This window comes from Odocoileus virginianus, chromosome 26 (assembly GCF_023699985.2).
Source record: "Odocoileus virginianus isolate 20LAN1187 ecotype Illinois chromosome 26, Ovbor_1.2, whole genome shotgun sequence".
NCBI lineage: Eukaryota > Metazoa > Chordata > Mammalia > Artiodactyla > Cervidae > Odocoileus > Odocoileus virginianus.
Window position 1 is genome coordinate 1,506,270 of NC_069699.1, and position 20,563 is coordinate 1,526,832.

Consider the following 20,563-nt stretch of genomic DNA (forward strand, 5'->3'; position numbering starts at 1 on the left):
CGTCTCATTAGAACTGATTCAAATGAATTCTTTTTAATGCCTGAGTAATATTCCATGGTGTATATGTACCATAGCTTCCTAATCCATTCGTCTGCTGATGGGCATCTAGGTTGCTTCCATGTCCTGGCTATTATAAACAGTGCTGCAATGAACATTGGGGTGCATGTTTCTCTTTCAGATCTGGTTTCCTTGGTGTGTATGCCCAGCAGTGGATTTCCTGGGTCATATGGCAGTTCTATTTCCAGTTTTTTAAGAAATCTCCACACTGTTCTCCATAGCGGCTGTACTAATTTGCATTCCCACCAACAGTGTAAGAGGGTTCCCTTTTCTCCACACCCTCTCCAGCATTTATTGCTTGTAGACTTTTGGATAGCAGCCATCCTGACTGGCGTATAATGGTACCTCATTGTGGTTTTGATTTGCATTTCTCTGATGATGAGTGATGTTGAGCATCTTTTCATGTGTTTGTTAGCCATCTGTATGTCTTCTTTGGGGAAATGTCTGTTGAGTTCTTTGGCCCATTTTTTGATTGGGTCATTTATTTTTCTGGTGACATTTATTTTGAAGCAACAGATTTTTTATTAATGGCATTTTTTTAAGCTCCAGCAGTGGATAGGTTCTACTACAATCAAACTTAATACAGTAGGTTGATTTCATTAATTACTCCAATTCTTCACCTTTGCTTGCATCTACAAAATCTTCCATGCTACTTTCCAGTTGTCACTGTGATGGGAAGCCCTATATACACCTAGACTCCTTTTGAAAAATCAGCTTTATAAAGTTATGATTTATATACAGTGAAATTCACTCATTTAAAAATGTATAGTCTTATCAGTGTGACTAATGTACACAGTTGTATAATCACCACCACAATCAAGATACAGGACTTTTCCATCACTTAGATGTACTCCGCTCCTTTGCAGTCAATCTCCTTTGCATTGGGTGATGTTTTTAATGACCGCTTACTGTTAACACATAGCCGACACACACACACACACACACATTCCTTTACAGTTGCTTTTGTTCTGTGTCTACACCTGTCTCATCTACCGTTTTCATAGGCCCTTAGATGTATGTGCACACCTCTGGTGGCTTATCTCAGAGGAGAAAATCTTAGATATGCAAATGATTAGTAAAAGGCCTTTTGATACGTGTTGCCAACAACCTCCAAAAATGTTTGCCACTTACTTCATTTTCTTTTTCTGAATTGCCTAACACTTCTAGCCTTCATCTTTCTTTTTTTTTTTCCAATCTTCCTTTCAATGAGGTTTCTTTAAACTCTCACTATTAAGAGTGTTATGTTAGAGAAGTAGCAATTATTACCATTTTAAAAGTATTTTAATTGGGAATGACTGTAATCTCAGATATGCAGATGACACCACCCTTATGGCAGAAAGTGAAGAGGAACTAAAAGGCCTCTTGATGAAAGTGAAAGAGGAGAGTGAAAAAATTGGCTTAAAGCTCAACATTCAGAAAACTAAGATCATGGCATCTGGTCCCATCACTTCATGGGAAATAGATGGGGAGACAGTGGAAACAGTGTCAGACTTTATTTTTGGGGGCCCCCCAAATCACTGCAGATGGTGATTGCAGCCATGAAATTAAAAGACGCTTACTCCTTGGAAGGAAAGTTATGACCAACCTAGATAGCATATTAAAAAGCAGAGACATTACTTTGCCAACAAAGGTCCATCTAGTCAAGGCTATGATTTTTCCAGTGGTCATGTATGGATGTGAGAGTTGGACTGTGAAGAAAGCTGAGTGCCGAAGAATTGAGGCTTTTGAACTGTAGTGTTGGAGAAGACTCTTGAGAGTCCCTTGGACTGCACAGAGATCCAATCAGTTCATCTTAAAGCAGATCAGTCTTGGGTGTTCGTTGGAAGGACTGATGCTGAAGCTGAAACTCCAGTACTTTGGCCACCTCATGTGAAGAGTTGACTCATTGGAAAAGACCTTGATGCTGGGAGGGATTGGGGGCAGGAGAAGAAGGGGACGACACAGGATGAGATGGCTGGATGGCATCACTGACTCAATGGACATGTGTTTAAGTAAACTCTGGGAGTTTGTGATGGACGGATAGGCCTGGCGTGCTGCGATTCATGGGGTCCCAAAGAGTTGGACACTGAGCGACTGAACTGAACTGAACTGAACTGCTGAATTTTATCAGTTGCCTTTGGGGCATCTGTCTGTGTTATCATATCATTTCTATCACTTGTTTTATCCACCTGAGGGATTATGTTCGTGAGTCATCCTTGCCTTCCTTACTCTTTGGGTTTCCAAGGCTTCTCCTGAATCGGAGGGTATAGGCCTTCTGTGTGTGAGAAGGGCGGTGCAGCGATGCTCTAGGCTTGGCGACTTATGGAAGAGGGACCACGCACTGCATCCTTGCTCAGCTGGCTGTTCTGGAAGCTCATTGTCCCCAGGTTCAATAATGGCACCTGGAGTGTGTTTCCTGATTAAGGATCTGTGGCCTGAATGCTGTGGATAGAAGGAGGGATGCCTTGATTCCAAGTGGGATTTCCTATTTTTCTTGGGACTTTCTTATTCACTTTTTCACTGGAGCCTTATACTTGAGAGATGCTGGTGACACATTTTAGCACTTCCTCAAATTCTGGTTACGCTGCATCGCTTTCTCGGGAAGATAAGTTAATGACCGATTTTGCTATCTTCTTTTAGCTCCCAGGAGATCGTTTATGGTAGTGGGACTTACCTGCAGCTCAAATGGTAAAGAATCTGCCTGTGATGCGGGAGATCAGGATTCAGTCCCTGGATTGGAAGTTCCTCTGGAGAAGGGAATGGCAATCCACTCCAGTATTCTTGCCTGGAGAATTCCATGGACAGAATAGCCTGTGGGGCTACAGTCCATGGGGTTGCAAAGAGTCGGATACAACTGAGCGACTGACACACACGCCTTCAGGTTTATGCTGGAAATGTGGGACCAGAGCCTGCTTTCAGCGTTGTTGATGCCGATGATGTATCATTCATTGTTGATTTGATTTTGCTCCTTTTCTTTTTTTTCTTGTTATTAATTTATTTTTTATTCAAGCATAATTGATTTACAGTGTTGTATTAACTGATTTTATTCATTTTCATCACTGACTAGGAGAATGATTTTATAAGCCTGTATGTATGTGTGGGACACCCCAGTACACTTGGATGAAGTTTTCCTATAAGGAAAAAAAAGATACTATATTTCTTGTACAGTCTTAAATATGTATGGGATAATGCAAAAGCCTTATAAAACTATTTCTGTTGTTAGTTTTTAGAATTCACTGATATGGAGATAAAATTGTCATATATCTGAATCGGGGCTTCCCAGGTGGCACGGTGGCTAAAAATCCACCTTCCAATGCAGGATATGCAAGGGGTTGGGGAGATTCCTCTCGAGTAGGAAATGGCAGCCCACTCTAGTATTCTTGTCTGAAAAATTCCATGTACAGAAGAGCCTGGTGGCCACATTCCATCGGGTCATCCTGAGCGACTGAGCACACACACAGTGTATCTGAATAGAGCTATTGGTACATGACAATGAATGTGGTATCATGCTAATCCATACTGGCTCTATCTGAAAAAGTTTAACTTCAGCTAAATTTAAAAACGATAATTTCTGTTATTTCAATCACTGTCTGAGGCTGGATATAATTTTAGGAAAACTGGATTTAAACATTACATGCTTTACCCTCTTAAAAGTATACAAAGAATAAAATTGGATGACAGCATTTAGAACTTTCTGTCAATTAGTCTGTGTGCAGTTCTGAATTTTAAGCTGAGTTCATAGTAGAAATTTAGTGTCCATGGTTGACATATGCCCAGAGATTTCTATAGTTCCAGGCATTTTCATAAATCTATGAAAATGTACACGGGAAATCTTGTGAGTGCATGCAGTGGACTTCTAGACACGTGTTCCTTTGTGGTGGAAAAAATATCAGTTGAAACCTATGGTGTGTTAAACAGTTAAACACAGGAAGCCAAAACCACTGTGATGTAATGAAAAACAAATCTGAGTGTTTGGAACAACTCCAGCACATCCCAGGCGGTGGAAGTTATCAAACAAGGCGTGATCTGAGGACAGTCTCTGTGGATGTGGGGGAAATAGCTGAATGTTGACAGTGAACATGGGTTTCACCAGTCAGCTTCACTAAAGCCCTTTATTTGCCATAGTCCTCAGGGAGTTTGATCACACTTCTGATAATGCTTGTGAATCCCTGTTTCAGAACTGCTCTAAAGGTGAGAAACCAGTCACAAAGTACTCATTTTAACTCATAAGCTTTAAGCGGTGTCATAATGGATTGATTGCCTCATTCAAAAAAATACTGAAGAGTGTATATTTTGATTGAAGTACATAACCAGCAACTGTTTCAAGTTTCTTAAGGTGGTAATCTCACATAATTTCATCCTCTCCAATGTGATAGTGTGGGAGTTGCACTTCGAACACCTCCTTTTCTACCTTCGATGAATATATTGCTGTAAAGTGGTGTTTAAGTCCCAGTTAAAAGTGGTTGAATCGCTTTAGATCTATTGGAGGATCTCACTGTGTGAAAGAATCCATTTGGGAAAGACTTTATGGACTGAAGTGTCGTCTCCTAGTTTGTAATGTTTCTGTGTGGATTTCTCAAACTTGTTTAAAATGTGCATTTGTGGTTAACCACTCTGACATTGTGACGTGACTTACCCTTGTGAAAGTGGAAGCAAAACTGAACATGGAGTTAGCAGTTTAGGAGAGGGAACGGATTCCTCCCTATGCATCTTATTTTTGTCTTATTTTTTATTTTTTCAGGGTTACATGTAATTTTAAAGTCACACAGTTGTGCAAACAGTGGCCCTCTCCCCTCCATTCCATTCCCAGACCCCAGAGCAATTGCGTCCAGCTTTTGGAGCTGTTTCTTCTTTTTTACCTCTGTATTTCCAAAAAACAAGTTTGTACTCCCATTTCTTTTTTTAAATACCACTGAAATAGAGTTGATTTTCAACATTGTGCTTATTTCAGACACAACCAAAGCAACTTAGCATGCATGCACACATGCACACACACATATATATATATATGCCTTCTTTTCAAAATATTCTTTTCTGTTATGGCTTGTCACAAGATGTTGAATGTAGTTCCCTGTGCTGTACAGAGGGACCTCGTTTATTCACCCTACACAGAACCGTTTGCATCTGCTAATCCCAAACTCCCAGTCCTTCCCTCCCCCGCTCTCCTCCCCGCTGGCAGCCACAGGTCTGTTCTCTATGTCTTTGTATCTGTTTCTGTGCATTGATGGGTTTGTTCGTGTCATAGTCTAGATTCCACACACAAGTGATATCATATGGTATTTGTCTTTCTCTAACTTACTTCATTTAATATGATCATGTCTAGGTCCATCTATGTTGCTGCAAATGGCATTTTTCATTCTTTTATGGCTGAGTAGTATTCCAGTGTGTGTGTGTGTGTGTGTGTGTATACCACATCTTTATCCATTCATCTTTCGGTGTACATGCCCATCTCTTGATGTATTTTTTAGTTTTGGGTATTATTTATTGAGGGATTCTCTGGTGGTCCACTGGCTAAGACTCCGAGCTCCAAATGCAGGAGGCCTGGGTTCAATCCCTGGTCCGGGAACTGGATCTCACATGCTGCAGCTAAGACCTGGCACAGCCAAATAAATATATATTTGGGCTTCCCTGGTGGCTTAGACAATAAAGAATCCACCTGCAATGCAGGAGACCCAGGTTTGATCTCTAGGGTGGAAAGATCCTCTGGAGAAGGAAATGACAACCCACTCGAGTATTCTTGCCTGGAGACTCCCATGGACAGAGGAGCCTGGCGGGCTACAATCCATAGGGTCCCAAAGAGCTGGACATGACTGAGTGACTAGCACTTTCACTTTCATCATCTGTTGATGTTTTCCTTTGGAAAATAAGGATTTAGCTCTTTCCTTCACCCCAAGTCAGACACTTCCCCTATTGTAGGTGTGTCATGATGTTTCTAAGAGCCAGTATTTAGCCTTATAATATTTGATTATGTAAGTGTGATAGGATATTAAATTCTGTTTCAGCCAAGTTGCTAGGTAGCAAAAGACAGAAAATTCTACGTCAGCTGTAAGACTGAAATGAGTGTCTGCAGACCAGCTGTGCAGAGCAGTGAAGAGTAAAATGTTCCCAGGGGATGCTGCAGTGAGAAAGTAAAGATCCAATTAAATGGGAGGATAAAGCCCAGGTTTGGTGGGGTCTGGACTTCTGGTGGCTCATATGGTATAAAATCTGCCCTCAATGTGGGAGATCTGGGTTCGATCCCTGGGTCAGAAAAATCCCCTGGAGAAGTGAACAGCAGCCCACTTCAGTGTTCTTGCCTGGAAAATCCCATGGACAGAGGAGCCTGGTGGGCTGCAGTCCTTGAGGTCGTAAGGAGTTGGACACGACTGAGCGACTTTCACTTTTGGTGGGGTCAAGACTGCATAGGTGTGTTCTGTGAACATCTGGGGCTCCCAAGAGGTGGGGAGGCCTGGAGCTTTTGTTACTCTTGCCAAGAAGATGCCCTTGGGTGTGTGAGATACGGTGAAAGCATAAAGGATTTGATGGAGGGAGCCTGGGTGATCTGGTTGTTTTTTGGACTTCAGCCATTTCCTTGTTCTCTGCCTACCAACATCTTTCATTCATAACCGTTGTCCCCCATCCTGAGTCATTTGGGAGCTCGTGATACAATCCTCTTGGAGAGGGTTTCCTCACTGCTGAAACATTTCCTCTGGTCTGCTCATTTCTGTTCCTCTCCAGCTTTCAAAATTTAATTGTTGTTTTTCTCCTTTTGTTTTGTTTGCCTTAAATCTTTTTCTCCTGTTATGATTTGTGGGATTTTGAGCCAGAGTGGTGATTAAAACACCTATGTGTTCTATGGGCAATATTAGCTAGAATCTCAAAATTTATTCAAACATAAAAGTGTGTGAAGGCAGTCCATTGGGTGAGAAGGCAAATATGTAGTTACTTAACTCTTTTGAGGAAACAGCAATATTTGAACATGAGTACTTTTCTCTTTTGTTCTGTCCTCGACCTTGAGTTGGCTGTTTCGTCCTTCCTGAAGGTTGGAGGGAAGCCGAATGATTGTACCCTGAGTGGGCAGCCAGGCTCTTCAGTGAAGACAGCGCCGTCCTAAGCAGTGGTTACCATGAAGTAACATTACATGTTATTCTGGTACAAATTCAGCTATGCCAATTCAGCAGAAGAAGAACTTACAAAAGATGCCCCTTTGCCCCATGGGGTTCCACGTATGCCCTCCTTCAAAGATTTTTTAAAACACAAAGCAAAATGAAACCTAAAAGAATCAATTCTTGGCTTTTGTGCTTTCAAGGACATAAGTGCAAGAAATTTATAGACGAATTAAGAGATTTTTCAGGGGTCATTTTGTCTGGGCTTAATTTTTGTTTTAAAGTATCATCTTAGGCCTTATTTGTCTACTGTAATCATCTTAGTTTACTACCCAGAACCAAAAATTGAATGTTTCCTTATTCCGAGGCTGTATGGTATTATAAAAGAAGTTGAGTCTTGTAATTCATCCAACCTTGGGTTCAAGTTCTAGTTATACCCTAGTGAACAGGTGATACAAATTTCCTGAATCTTTGATTTACTTGCCTCTTGGCAAGGGCATCCTTGGTGGCTCAGATGGTAAAGAATCCACCTGCAGTGTGGGAGACCTGGGTTTGATCTCTGGGTTGGGAAGATCCCCTGGAGAAGGAAAAGGCTACCCACTCCAGTATTCTTGCCTGGAGAATCTCCACGGACAGAGGAGCCTGGTGGGCTGCAGTCCGTGGTTGCAAAGAGTTGGAAGTGACTAAGCACAGCACAGCACAGGGTGATTACAGTTGGATCTTCCTGATCCAGGGATTGCACCCAGGTCTCCCAAATGGCAGGCAGATTCTTCACCATCTGGGCCACCAGGGAAGCCTCTGATTACAGTTATAAGCTACTTAAGCACTGTGAAGTGCTACAAAAACTGTAGATTCTTTAAAGATTAATTTGTTGGACCCATAGCTGAAAGGTCACTTATTATTTTCTGTGGATCATGTATCTCATTCTTTTCAGGATTTTGATGTAGGCCCAAGAATATTAGTTCACAGTTATTTCATATCATTCTAAATTTTTGTAGGTATTGGTTTGTTTAATTCTCAGAAACACTCTGAGTTAGTTACAGTTTAGCATCCTTATTTGTTTTAGTGAACAACTTCTTAAATATTTATTATTATTTATTTATTTACTTATTTGGCAGGACTGGGTGGGTTTTAGTTGCAGCATATGGGATTTTTTTTTTTTTTTTTTTTTTAGTTGCAACATGCAAATTTTTGGTTGCAGCATGTGGAATCTAATTTCCCAACCAGGGATCACACCCAGGTCCCTTGCATTGGGAACATGGAGTCTTAGCCACTGGTCCACCAGGGAAGTCTATGTCATCCTTACTTTATAGATAAGTAAAATAAGGCCCAGAGAGGTTATAGAACTTACCCAAGGTCACTACACTGCTAAGATTAGAGGTAGAATTTGAATGCAGAATAATCATAGCATTTCCCAGGCTGACTTAAGGGAAAAGATGAGCTCTACCTTTTTCTTATGGAAAACGGTGGAAAATTTGTACTTACTTCTCATATTAACTTAATGGAAAACTTGTAAGAAAATTCTGGGAAGAATTTGAAATACATAGCTTGCATTCTGGGTTTATAAATTAAGGAAAATAACCCAAAACTAGTTTAGTCAAAAGGAGGGATTTATGAGAACTCAAAGAGTGGTTCAGACAGGAAAGAATCTGCCTGCAATGCAGGAGATCTGGGTTTGATCCTTGGGTCAGGAAGATTCCCTGGAGAAGGGAATGACAACCCACTTCAGTATTCCTGCCTGGAGAATCCCATGGACAGAGGAACCTGGCAGACTGCAGTCCATGGGGTTCCAAGAAGTTGCATACGATTCACTGACTATCTATCACTTTCGCTTTAGAAGAATGGTTAGCCCAGTAAACTGTAGGAAGGGCAGCAGTGCACCTGGCCTCAGGAGCTGCTGGCACCAGGGAACTGGGTCCCACAGAACTTACTTCCATGCTTCCTTTGTGTGCACATTGACAGTTATGTTTCTGACTGTAGACAGTAATCCTATTCAGTGCAAAAATCAATGCTGTTTGTGACCCAGGTTTAACACTTGTAAGACTTTAGCCATGTGAGAGGACTGATTTTTCCTCCTAGATTCAGTTTAAAAAATCCCAGGAAGGAATTTGAACAGTTCACAGTAGCCTGAGGGTCAAGGCGTGAAGAACATAGCTTTTTCTGAGGCATCCTTATAGACTTGGTGTTATGGAGGATGCAGGAAGGTGAGTTAGTTAGGAATGCTTTTGGCTGCAGGTGACATAGTAATATCAGTAGTGGAGGCTTAGCACTTATTTACTAGTACTGCAAAAATCTGGAGTTAGGGTTGAACCTTGATCTCAAAGACAGCACTAGTGACCTTCCGTCTTCTCATCCTGTCTTCCCTATATGGGCTTTTCATATCCTTGCTTGCTTTCTCTTCATCATAAGATCTCTGCCAACAAGGTCTAAGGTTCATGCATGTATTCAAGACAAGAAGAGAAGTGTTTGCATGGTTAGCAAAATTGCTTCTTTCTGCTATCTCTTTCACCTACTTGGTTAAATTTATTCCTAAATATTTTATTCTTTTTGATATTACTATAAATGGGATTGCTTTCTTAATTGCTTTTTCAGATAGCTTGCTTTCAGTGTATAGAAACACAACTGATTTCTATATGTTGATTTTGCATCCTGCAACTTGACTGAGTTTATTAGTTTTAACCAATATCTGGTGGTGTCTTCAGGTTTTCTATACATGAGATCATTTATTCTATATCCAAGAGACAATTGTACTTCTTCCTTTCTGAAATGGATACCTTTTAATTTATTTTTGTTGCCTAATTGTTCTGTCTAGGACTTTCTCTACCATATTGAATAGAAATAAAGACAGCAGGCACCCTAAGATCAAGTTATGATCTTAAAGGAAAAGCTTTGAGCTTTTCACCATTGAGTATGATATTAGATGTGGGCCTATCGTTACATTTCTTTTATTAAGTTGAGGTACAATCCCTTTTTATCTAATTCATTGAGAATTTTTACTACAAAATGATGCTCAATTTTGCCAAATACTTTCTCTGCACCGATTGTGATTATGCGATTTTTCTCCTTTGCTTTGTTAATGTATTGTGTCATTTATTGATTTGTATATGTTGAACCATCCTTGCATCCCAGGGATAAATCCCATTTTATTATGATACATGATCTTTTGATGTGCTGCTGAAAAGACATTATTAATTAGCTAAAGTAATAGTCATTCCCACCTTTCCATGCTACCCAGACAGGGGTCCATACAGAGTTATTCTGGATTCCCCTCATAACTTAAAGGGGAGGAGTCCTTGATGTCCTGCAAATGAAGGAACAGGATGTCCTCAAATTCCTTGTGGCAGGAACCCACTTATGTGGCATCTCCCTTGACTCCCAAATGGAACAGTACATCTACAAGAAACATGGTGGCATCTCCATCATGAATCTGAAGAGAACCTGGGAGAGACTTCTGTTAGCAGCTTCTGCCATTTTTGCCTTTGAAAATCCAGCTGATGACTGTGTCATATCCTCCAGGATGCTGCTGCCACTGGAGTTACTCCTATTGCTGGCTGCTTCACTCCCAGAACCTTCACTAACCAGATTCAGACAGCCTACCAGGAGCCACGACTTCTGGTGGTTACTGATCCCAGGGCTGACCGCCAGCCTCTTACAGAAACCTCCATGTTAGCCTGCCTACCTACTACTGTGTAACTCTGAATTTCCTCTGCATTACCTGGACATCGCCATCCCATGCAACAGCAAGGGAGTGCCCTCAGTGGGTCTGATGTGGTGGATGCTCGCCCGGGAAGTTCTGCGTACGCGTGGCACCATCTCTCGTGAGCACCCTTCGGAGGTCATGCCTGATCTCTTCTTCTAAGAGATCCCAAAGAGACTGAAAAGGAAGAGCAGGCGGCAGCTGAGAAGGCAATGACCGATGAGGAATTTCAGGGTTAATGCACCACTCCAGCTCTGAAGTCTACTCAATTTGAGGTAGCAGATGATCTGAAGGCATGCGGGCGCTCTCTGAGCCTGAAGAAAGCAAGATGTTGACAGAAAAAAAAAAAAATGAAGGCACAAAGAAAGAAAAAGCTATCACATACTCATAGTTTGGAAGAATTAATATTGTTAAAATGTCCATACAACCCAGAGTGATTTGCAAATTCAACTCAACCTCTATCAAAATTCTAATTTGCATTTTTCACAGAAATAGGAAAATGGTCTTAAGATTTATACAGAACCACAAAAATACCCCAAATAGCTAAAGCAATCTTGATTAAGAACAAAGCTGGATGTATCACATGTCCTGATTTCAAACTGTATTAGAGGGCTATAGTAATCAAGATAGTGTGGTTCTGTCACAAAAACAGACACATAGATCAGTGAAACAGAATCAAGAGCCCAGATATATACCCATGCAGATACAGTCAACTGATTTTCAACAGAATTATCAGGAGTACACAATATGAAAAGTAATAATCTCTTCAATAAATAGCATTGGAAAACTGAATATCCACAGGTTAAAAAAAAATAAAATTGGACCTTCATCTCACACCATAAACAAAAGTCAACTCAAAATGGATTAAAAGACTTAAATGTAGGCTCTGAATCTATAAAACTCTTGGAAGAAAACATTGGGGAAAATCTCCTTGACATTGGTCTTGGCAGTGATTTGTTTGGATTTAACACTGAAAACACGGGCAACAGAAGCAAAAATAAACAACTGGGACTACATGAAATGAAAATGTTTCTACATAGCAAAAGAATCAATCAAGATGAAAAGGCAACCTATGGAATGGGAGAAAATATTTGAAACCATGTATCTGATAAAATGTTGATATTACCCTTACACCTAAATAGCAAAAACAAACAAACAAAAACCAAAACCCAATTAAAAAATAGGCAAAGGATCTAATTAAACTTTTCCCAAAGAAGAGATACAATTGGCTAACAGGTACAACAAAAGGTGCTCAACATCATTAATCATCAAGGAAATACAAATCACACCTTTTAGGATGGCATTTATCAAAAAGACTAGAAATAACAAGTCTTGGCAAGGATAGAAAAAAGAATCCCTTTTGCTGTGTTGATGAGAATGTGAATTGGTACAAGCGATGTGAATTGGTTACCAATGAGAAACAGTATGGAGGTTCTGCAAAAAAAAAAAAAATTTAAAAAAGAACTACCATACAATCCAGCAATTCTACTTTTGGGTCTATATCAAGAGGAAATAAAATCACTACCTCAAAGAAATGTCTGCTGTCACATGTCTATTGCAGCACTATTCACAATAGCCAAGATACGGAAACAATCTAAGTGTCAGTTGAATGAATACATAAAGACAGTATGGTATGATACACATACACACACACAATGGAATATAGTAGTCTTAGAAGAAAATTGTTCCATTAGTTCCAGGTTCATGGATGAACCTGGAGGACATTATACCCAGTGAAATAAACCAGACAGAGAAAGACAAATATTGCATGATCTTTTAAGTAAAGTTTTACCGAAAAAAGAATGGAAAGGCCAAACTCACAGTAACAGAGAGTAGAATGGTGATTCCTAGAGGCTGGGGCCCAGGGGAAATATGGTAGACTTTTTGTTGTAAAGAGAAAGAAAGTGGAATGGTGGTTGCCAGTGGCCAGGTGGAGGGGAGTGAGAGTTATTGCTGAATGGGAACAAAATTTCAGTTTTGCACAATGAAAGGAATCTGGAGATGAATGGTGGTGATGTTTGCACAATAACATGAATGTACTTAACACCATTGACATGTACACTTAAAAATGACTAGGAGGTCAATTGTAAGCAGAAAAAAGAAAAAAAAAGGAGAAGAGGTGGGTAAACTTGTCCATTGCCATGAGCCTGAGAAGAAGGGTGTTAGGCAGATGTTCCCATAGATGTATAATATAACCATAGATATAATTGCCCTAATATATAAAAAGTCCTGGACCTAGACCTGAACAGCTGTGAACTGGCCTCAGGGAGCGGCCGAGCCCGCTGCTCTTGTCTGCTTCCCCAGACAAGAGCCTTTCTGCCTTCAGCCTCCTTCCCTGTGAGTTCTCCAGTTCTTTTTTTCTTTCTTCTCCTGCAAAGATGCCAGAAATTGTAACCTTACGTCAAGGCCCATTTCAGTCTGCCAAGTTCATGGTGCCATCCTGTCCCCTTAAATTCGTACCACGTCTGATCACACAACCATAAGTTATGTCATGTACTCCTGGAGACAACTTACATTTTGCTGTTTTGCCCTGAAATTTAGCTTTTGACACCAAGGTGTCCGATGACTCTAATCACACTGTAGCTTTCTGAAACTGAACAATGCTTCCTCTATTACTTTGTAAAGATGTAGTAGAAAGCAGAGCACATAATTGGTACTCAATTAACTTATATTGGTTAATTCATCTTTATAAGACTGTGTAATTAAAACCCTTTTTTATCCATGAAGAATAATTTTAATCTCCGGCATGCCTCGACAGTGCTTTAGAAGAGAGAGCAGGGGAAGAATTCCTTTCATGTACAGCTGTCTTGCCAGCTCACTTGTTTTAGGACTTCTAAATGACATCTTCCTCCTCAAAAACTCTCCTGGTTCATTATTGCACAGGTGATAATAAAGACTATTTTCTCCATTCCACGCTCCTATAGGTTTGTATTATAGACCAAACAGTGCTCTGCTTTTCCTCTGTGCTATTTTGGTCCTGCCTGTTTTTGAAGAATTTTCAGTAATGCCCTGGGTTGTCGAATTTTCCTTTCTGTGGAGTCAAGTGACTATTATGCATGGGCAGAAAGGGAAAGAAAAGAATTTAATGTAAGCACTGCAGCTTTTCAAAAGAAGTCAAGTTCCGCTGCTCAGTGTGAAAGGTGAGATGCTGCAAACAGTGGGGCCAGCTATGGACTCTGTATTTGCTTAGTATTTGATGAATGAAAATGCTGTTTGTACGTGAAGATGATAGAATTTGAAATGGTCCTTTTCTAGCTTCATAATTTTCTTGAGAGTGTGGCTGCATTTTTTGGTATCAATTTTTTTTCTTTTCATCTTTGATGTCCGGCTGGTATTTTGAGACAAGAGTGTGACTATGGAATTGGATTTGAAGGGCAGCACTAAATCATTCTCACTTGGTACTTGACCTTCATCCTAAACAGAATAGATTTCATGGGAGAAATCAGGTTGGGAAGGTATAATTTAATTCTGCCATGGGTCAAGCAGAAAGGTTAAGTCCTTTTAAGTTCTTCATTGTATGATACTGCTTGGTGAGCTTTCTGAGAAGGCAGTTTTTAGTACTTGAATCCTTTTGTCCCTGCCCCATGGTTTTTATTTAATTACTTTAATATACAAACACATTGAAAGTAAGTTTTTCTTCCTAGTGTTTCTTTCTGTATCTTTTAGGAAATGGCCGATTTTTCAGTTTGTGAGTTAACTTGATAAATGGTATCAATTCTCTATTGGCAGCTACTTAGCATTTCAAAACGTAAGGCTGTGATGTCATCATTCAAAACCATTATTGGAAATTGGATTTATTTGTTTTACTCTCCCTCTGCATCTCAAAACAAGATGACAAGCAGGGACTATTCAGAATTTTCTTCTCTATCGCTCTTCCTAGGGGTTCACATAACCTCCTTTTCACTGTTCCACCCAGGAGATCCCAGCTTCTCCTCTCTGCCAGCATCTCCCTTCAGGAAGAGCCTCTGTTCTCTGGCACGCAGATTTGCCATGTCCACAACACACTGCTAGTGGTTTTTTTTCTTTTGAAGGAGAAATCTCTTCTCTGATGGGTGGACTTAGTAGCTGTTAAATGAGAATACTAACCTCCCCAAACTCTTGCCTTGAATAGTTTCTTTGTAGATGTAGTCCTCACTGCATACTCTTCTCATTTCTTTAATTGATAAGGATTATTTTAACCTCTTCTCTGGGCATCATAGCCACATCTTGTACCTTTGCCTTCTGTTGCATCCCATCTCTGGACATGTTCATGAGAGAGAGCTCTGAACTACACACGGCCTCCTAAGGAGATTTGGGTGTACTGATCTGATCCCTGAGCAGCATCTTTCATGTAAATGTCAGTGTGGTGCTGACCCATTACAGCTCCTGTGGCTGTCCAGATGCTGGCCTTGGACTTGGCGATCACTCCACAAGTTCCGATTCGATGTGTTACCACTCACTTTCCACCCACCCTACTCTGTCTGGTTTAAAATGGTTTTTAGTTAACATTTCTCCATCTTTTGTGTATTGGTTTGGAATGTTCTAATAACTACTCCCTTCAAATGTGACCTCATTTACTTGGTGGGTAATCTTTTAAAAATATTTATTTATTTGGCTAAAATAGTTCTTAGTTGCTGCCCGTGGGAGTTGCAGCATGCAAACTCTTAGCTGCTGGATGTGGGATCTAGCTTTTTGACCAGGGATTCAACCTTGCTCCCTGCATTGGGAGCCTGGAGTCTTAGCTCCTGGACTACCAGGGAAGTCTTGGTGGGTAGACTTCTTTTGGGGATGATAATGGTCATGGCACCTTCCTTTAAAACTGCAGGTTCTATATCAAGTTCCTTGATATCAAGTGAATCTTCCTCTATATCAAGTAAATAGAAAGATTTACATTTTGAAGGGCTTAAGAGTGAGATTTTATTAATTTTCTGGAAGGCCTAGGGTCACAAAAAGCCAGTAAGACCTGATCTGATTCTGGTATACAGTTTTCTTATAATGAAATAATGATGAAATAGGCATCTCTAAAGCATTTCTGGGCATGCAACTATAGATAAAGATTTAAAAAGGACCAGTGAAGGCAGATATGAAAGGCACAGTTCTCTAGTCAGGGTTTCACCATAGATCTCCTGACCCAGATACAACTCAGAGGCTCATACAAGCCAGCAGTCTCAACATTCCACAGACTAACTCAGTTTTTGAGGGCAGGTTCCTTATTCTCTGCTCTCTCCTGTGGCACCTGGCACAATGCTTTGTACCTGGGAGGCATTCTCAAAAACATGTCAAACAAAGTGATGAGTTCAGAGATAGGGTGAGCAGTAAATGAAGTGCAGTATGGATCTTACTGAGCACATGAGGCAACATGGTCCATGATACTGAGGTAGGAGATAGACAGGCTCCAGGCTGAGCAGTTGCAGCTGGTCGACCTCCTGCTGATGCTTCAAGACGGGATACTGACAGGAGCACTGGGACCCCACTGGGTGTGTTCTTGTGGCTGTCCCAGCCAGACACATGTACAGAGAAGGCCCTCAACCCAGGGCAAGGACAAAAGGAGGGAGAGAATGCCAATTGGAATCCATGTTGGTTGAGAGATGCACACCCATAGAGATGATTGGCTGGGCAGGGGGGGTGGGGGTGGGGTGGGGGGCGGAGACAGAAAATTGCCCCTATGTAAACAACCTAAGTTGTCCTTACAGTGCTAAAGTTACTCCAAGTTGGCCCATATGATTTTTCACAGGTTCTATGCTTCTAATAAATGATTTTATCTCTTTCACAATCTTGGTGTCTTTGCTGAATTCTTTCTTCAAAGAAGACAAGAACTGAGGTCCATCTTCCAGCTTTTCACCACCAGGATCAACATGGCTTGGACTGAAAGCCAGATCGAGTCCATTCTGACCCTCACTCCACTGGACTGCAGCTCTCCTCTGGCCCCATCCCCACTTGTCGGGCTTGGGCCCTCCCTGTGGTTTCTCTAGGGATGATAGTCTGGTTTGCAAAACTTAAACATCACGTGCTAACTTCAAGCTGGAGCAGGCTGCTGTCCCATGGTTGTATGCTACACAGTGTCTTAAATCCATCTTGAAGAAGCAGACATTTCCAAGTGGTCCAGCTGTCACACCTCCCATCTCCATGCTCTTACCTTGCATCACCATGACAACACACATCCCTTACGAAGCAGTTGGTGCCATTGTCAGCATCCCCCTTAACTACATACTGTGGATATAGATGATTCTACTACTTTTGTCTTTTAACCTTCCTACCGGCTCTATAAGTGGTTGATGTTTTACTTTTGAGATTTGCCTCAAAAATGAGATTTGCTTTTACCAATGAGGATTGTTCTTTCATAATTTTCTTATTTTAGTTGTGGTCTTTTCTTTTTCACTTAGAGAAATCAGTTTAACATTTCTTGTAGAGCTGTCTTAGTTCTGCTGAACTCTTAGCTTTTGCTTATTTATAAATTTCTTTCTCTATCCTTCAAATCTGAATGATACCCTTATTGGGTAGAGTATTCTTTTAGTTTATTTTTCCTCTCATCATTTTAAATATATTGTGACATTCACTTCTGGCCTGCAAAATTTCTTCCAAAGTAACCTGATGATCTTATAGGAGTTCCCTTGTATGTAACTAGTTGCTTTTCACTTCCTGCTTTTAATATTCTCTTCATTTTTCATTGTGGCTGTTTTAATTAAATAGTGTGTCTTCATGTGTATCTCTTTTGGTTGATCTTGTTTTGGACTCTCTATGCTTCCTCTATGCTTTCTATACCAGACCACCTCACCTGCCTCCTGAGAAACCTCTATGCAGGTCAAGAAGCAACAGTTAGAACCAGACATGGAACAACAGACTGGTTCCAAATAGGGAAAGGAGTATGTCAAGGCTGTATACTGTCACCCTGCTGCTTTAACTTATATGCAGAGTGCATCATGTGGAATGCTGGGCTGGATGAAGCACAAGCTGGAATCAAGATTGCTGGGAGAAATATCAATAACCTCAGATATGCAGATGACACCACTCTTATGGCAGGGAGTGAAGAGGAACTAAAGAGCCTCTTGATGAAAGTGAAAGAGGAGAGTCAAAAGGCTGACTTAAAACTCAATATTCGTAAAATGAAGATCATGGCATCTGGTCCCATCATTTCATGGCAAATAAATGAGGAAACAATGGAAACAGTGAGAGACTTATTTTGGGGGGCTCCAAAATCACTGCAGATGGTGACTGCGATCATGAAATTAGAAGAGGCTTGCTCCTTGGAAGAAAAGCTATGATAAACCTAGACAGTATATTAAAAAGCAGAGACATTGCTTTGCCAACAAAGGTCTGTCTAATCAAAGCTATGGTTTTTCCAGTAGTCACGTATGGATGTGAGAGTTGGACCATAAAGAAAGCTGAGCACTGAAGAATTGATGCTTTTGAATTGTAGTGTTGGAGAAGGCTCTTGAGAATCCCTTGGATTGCAAGGAGATCCAACCAGTCAATCCTAAAGGAGATCAGTCCTGAATATTCATTGGAAGGACTGATGCTGAAGTCGAAGCTCCAATCCTTTGGCCACCTGATGGGAAGAACTGACTCACTGGAAAAGACCCTGATGCTAGGAAAGATTGAAGGCAGGGGGAGAAGGGTATGACAGAGGATGAGATGGTTGGATGGCATCATCGTTTCTATGGATATGGGTTTGAGCAAGCTCCAGGAGTTGGTGATGGACAGGGAAACCTGAGGTGCTGCAGTTCTTGGGGTTACAGAGTCGGGTATGACTGAGTGACTGAACTGATACTGATGCTTCCTGGACATGGATATCTATTTCATTTTCTGAGTTAGGGAAGTTTTCAGCTACTATCACTTCAAATACATTCTCTGCCCTTTCCTTTCATTTTCTTCTGGGGCCCCTATAATACAAAATGTTAGTATGGTTGATGTTGTCCCAGAGAGCTCTTCAACTCTCCTAATTAAAATAAAGAAAAAAATATTCAATTCAGTTTGGTTAATTTCCATTAGTTTTCTTCTAGTTTGCAAATCCATTCTATTTTATCTAATCTACTGTTGTTTTCTTCTAGTGTGTTTTTTACTTCAGTTTTATTTCTTCAGATCTCTTTGGTTCTTCTTTATATTTTATAACCCTCTGTTAAACTTTTGACTGTGTTCATTCATTCTTCTTCCCAAGTTCTTAGACCATCTTTACAGTCTTTACCTTAAGTTCTTTATTGGGTAGATTGCTTATCTCCCTTTCACTTAGTTCTTCCTCTGGGGTTTTGTTTCTTTATTTAGGACATATTCCTTTGTCACCTCATTCTGCCTAATTCTTTGTGTTTAGGTTAGTCACGTTTCCCAATCTTGGAGAAGTAGCATCATGTAGGATACATTCTGTGGGTATCCAGCTGGAAGCTCCCCTCTTGTCATCAGAGTGACATGATAGAGGGTGCCGTCTACGTGAGTGACGCGACAGAGAGTGCCGTCTACGTGAGTGACGTGACAGAGGGTGCTGTCTGTCTGAGTGACGCGACAGAGGGTGCCATCTACGTAAGTGACTAGACAGAGGGTGCCGTCTACGTGAGTGACGCGACAGAGAGTGCAGTCTACGTGAGTGACGCGACAGAGGGTGTCGTCTACGTGAGTGACGACAGAGGGTGCCGTCTACGTGAGTGACGCGACAGAGAGTGCAGTCTACGTGACTGACGTGACAGAGGGCGCCGTCTGTCTGAGTGACGCGACAGAGGGTGCCATCTACGTGAGTGACGCGACAGAGGGTGCCGTCTACGTGAGTGACGCGACAGAGGGTGCCGTCTACGTGAGTGACGACAGAGGGCGCCGTCTGTGTGAGTGACGCGACAGAGGGTGCCGTCTACGTGAGTGACGCGACAGAGGGTGTCGTCTGCGTGGTAACAGAGGGCGCCGTCTATGTGAGTGACACGACAGAGGGCGCCGTCTGTGTGAGTGACGCGACAGAGGGTGTCGTCTACGTGAGTGACGTGACAGAGGGCGCCGTCTGTGTGAGTGACGCGACAGAGGGTGCCGTCTACGTGAGTGACGCGACAGAGGGTGTCGTCTACGTGAGTGATGACAGAGGGCGCCGTCTATGTGAGTGACACGACAGAGGGCACCGTCTGTGTGAGTGACACGACAGAGGGTGTCGTCTACGTGAGTGACGTGACAGAGGGTGCCGTCTACGTGAGTGACGCGACAGAGGGTGTCGTCTACGTGAGTGATGACAGAGGGTGCCGTCTATGTGACATGACAGAGTGTGTCGTCTACGTGAGTGATGACAGAGGGTGTCGTCTACGTGAGTGATGACAGAGGGTGCCGTCTACGTGAGTGACGTGACAGGGGGCGCCGTCTGTGTGAGTGACGTGACAGAGGGTGCCGTCTATGTGGGATGCACGGGTCCTTCTTTGATGGTGGGCAACTCCTGTGGACATGTGGTAGGTGGTGCTTGTCCTTGCCTGGTTGGCTGCGAGGTCCTGCCTCCTGTTTTTGCCGTGGAAACTCCTTTCTGCTGGTCTTCAGGTACGTCCCAACAACAGTTGCTCTGTAGGTAGTTGTGGTTTTGGTTTCTGAGGGAGGAGGTGAGCTCAGGGACTCCTGCTCCTCCATTTTGGCTACTTCTCCTGCATCCTTGATACTGCACTTTCTATTTTAGTCATTCTTCATGTTGGTTGAAATGGGAGAAGGCGGGTGCAGACCCCACCTGTGAGGGTGTAAGGAAAAGATCCCAGAGAGACTGAGACATGTGTGGCATTGAGTTGGTGTGAACACACATTTAAGAATTAATCCCATC

General features: G+C 41.7%; 2 protein-coding genes and 1 pseudogene across 9 annotated transcripts in view; all 3 read left to right on the plus strand.

The window, feature by feature from the left end:
* RBMS3 (RNA binding motif single stranded interacting protein 3) overlaps positions 1-20,563 on the plus strand; it is a 1,589,121-nt gene that overhangs the window by 73,472 nt on the left and 1,495,086 nt on the right. The window lies entirely within an intron of this gene.
* On the plus strand, positions 9,932-12,203 carry LOC110133480 (small ribosomal subunit protein uS2-like; annotated as a pseudogene).
* Positions 20,047-20,563, plus strand: part of LOC139031190 (uncharacterized) — a 105,498-nt gene continuing 104,981 nt past the window's right edge. The window contains exon 1 of the mRNA XM_070455297.1: positions 20,047-20,292. Within this exon, the coding sequence (XP_070311398.1) occupies positions 20,076-20,292 (217 nt within the window). The 5' untranslated portion in view covers positions 20,047-20,075. The remainder of the gene's footprint in view (positions 20,293-20,563) is intronic.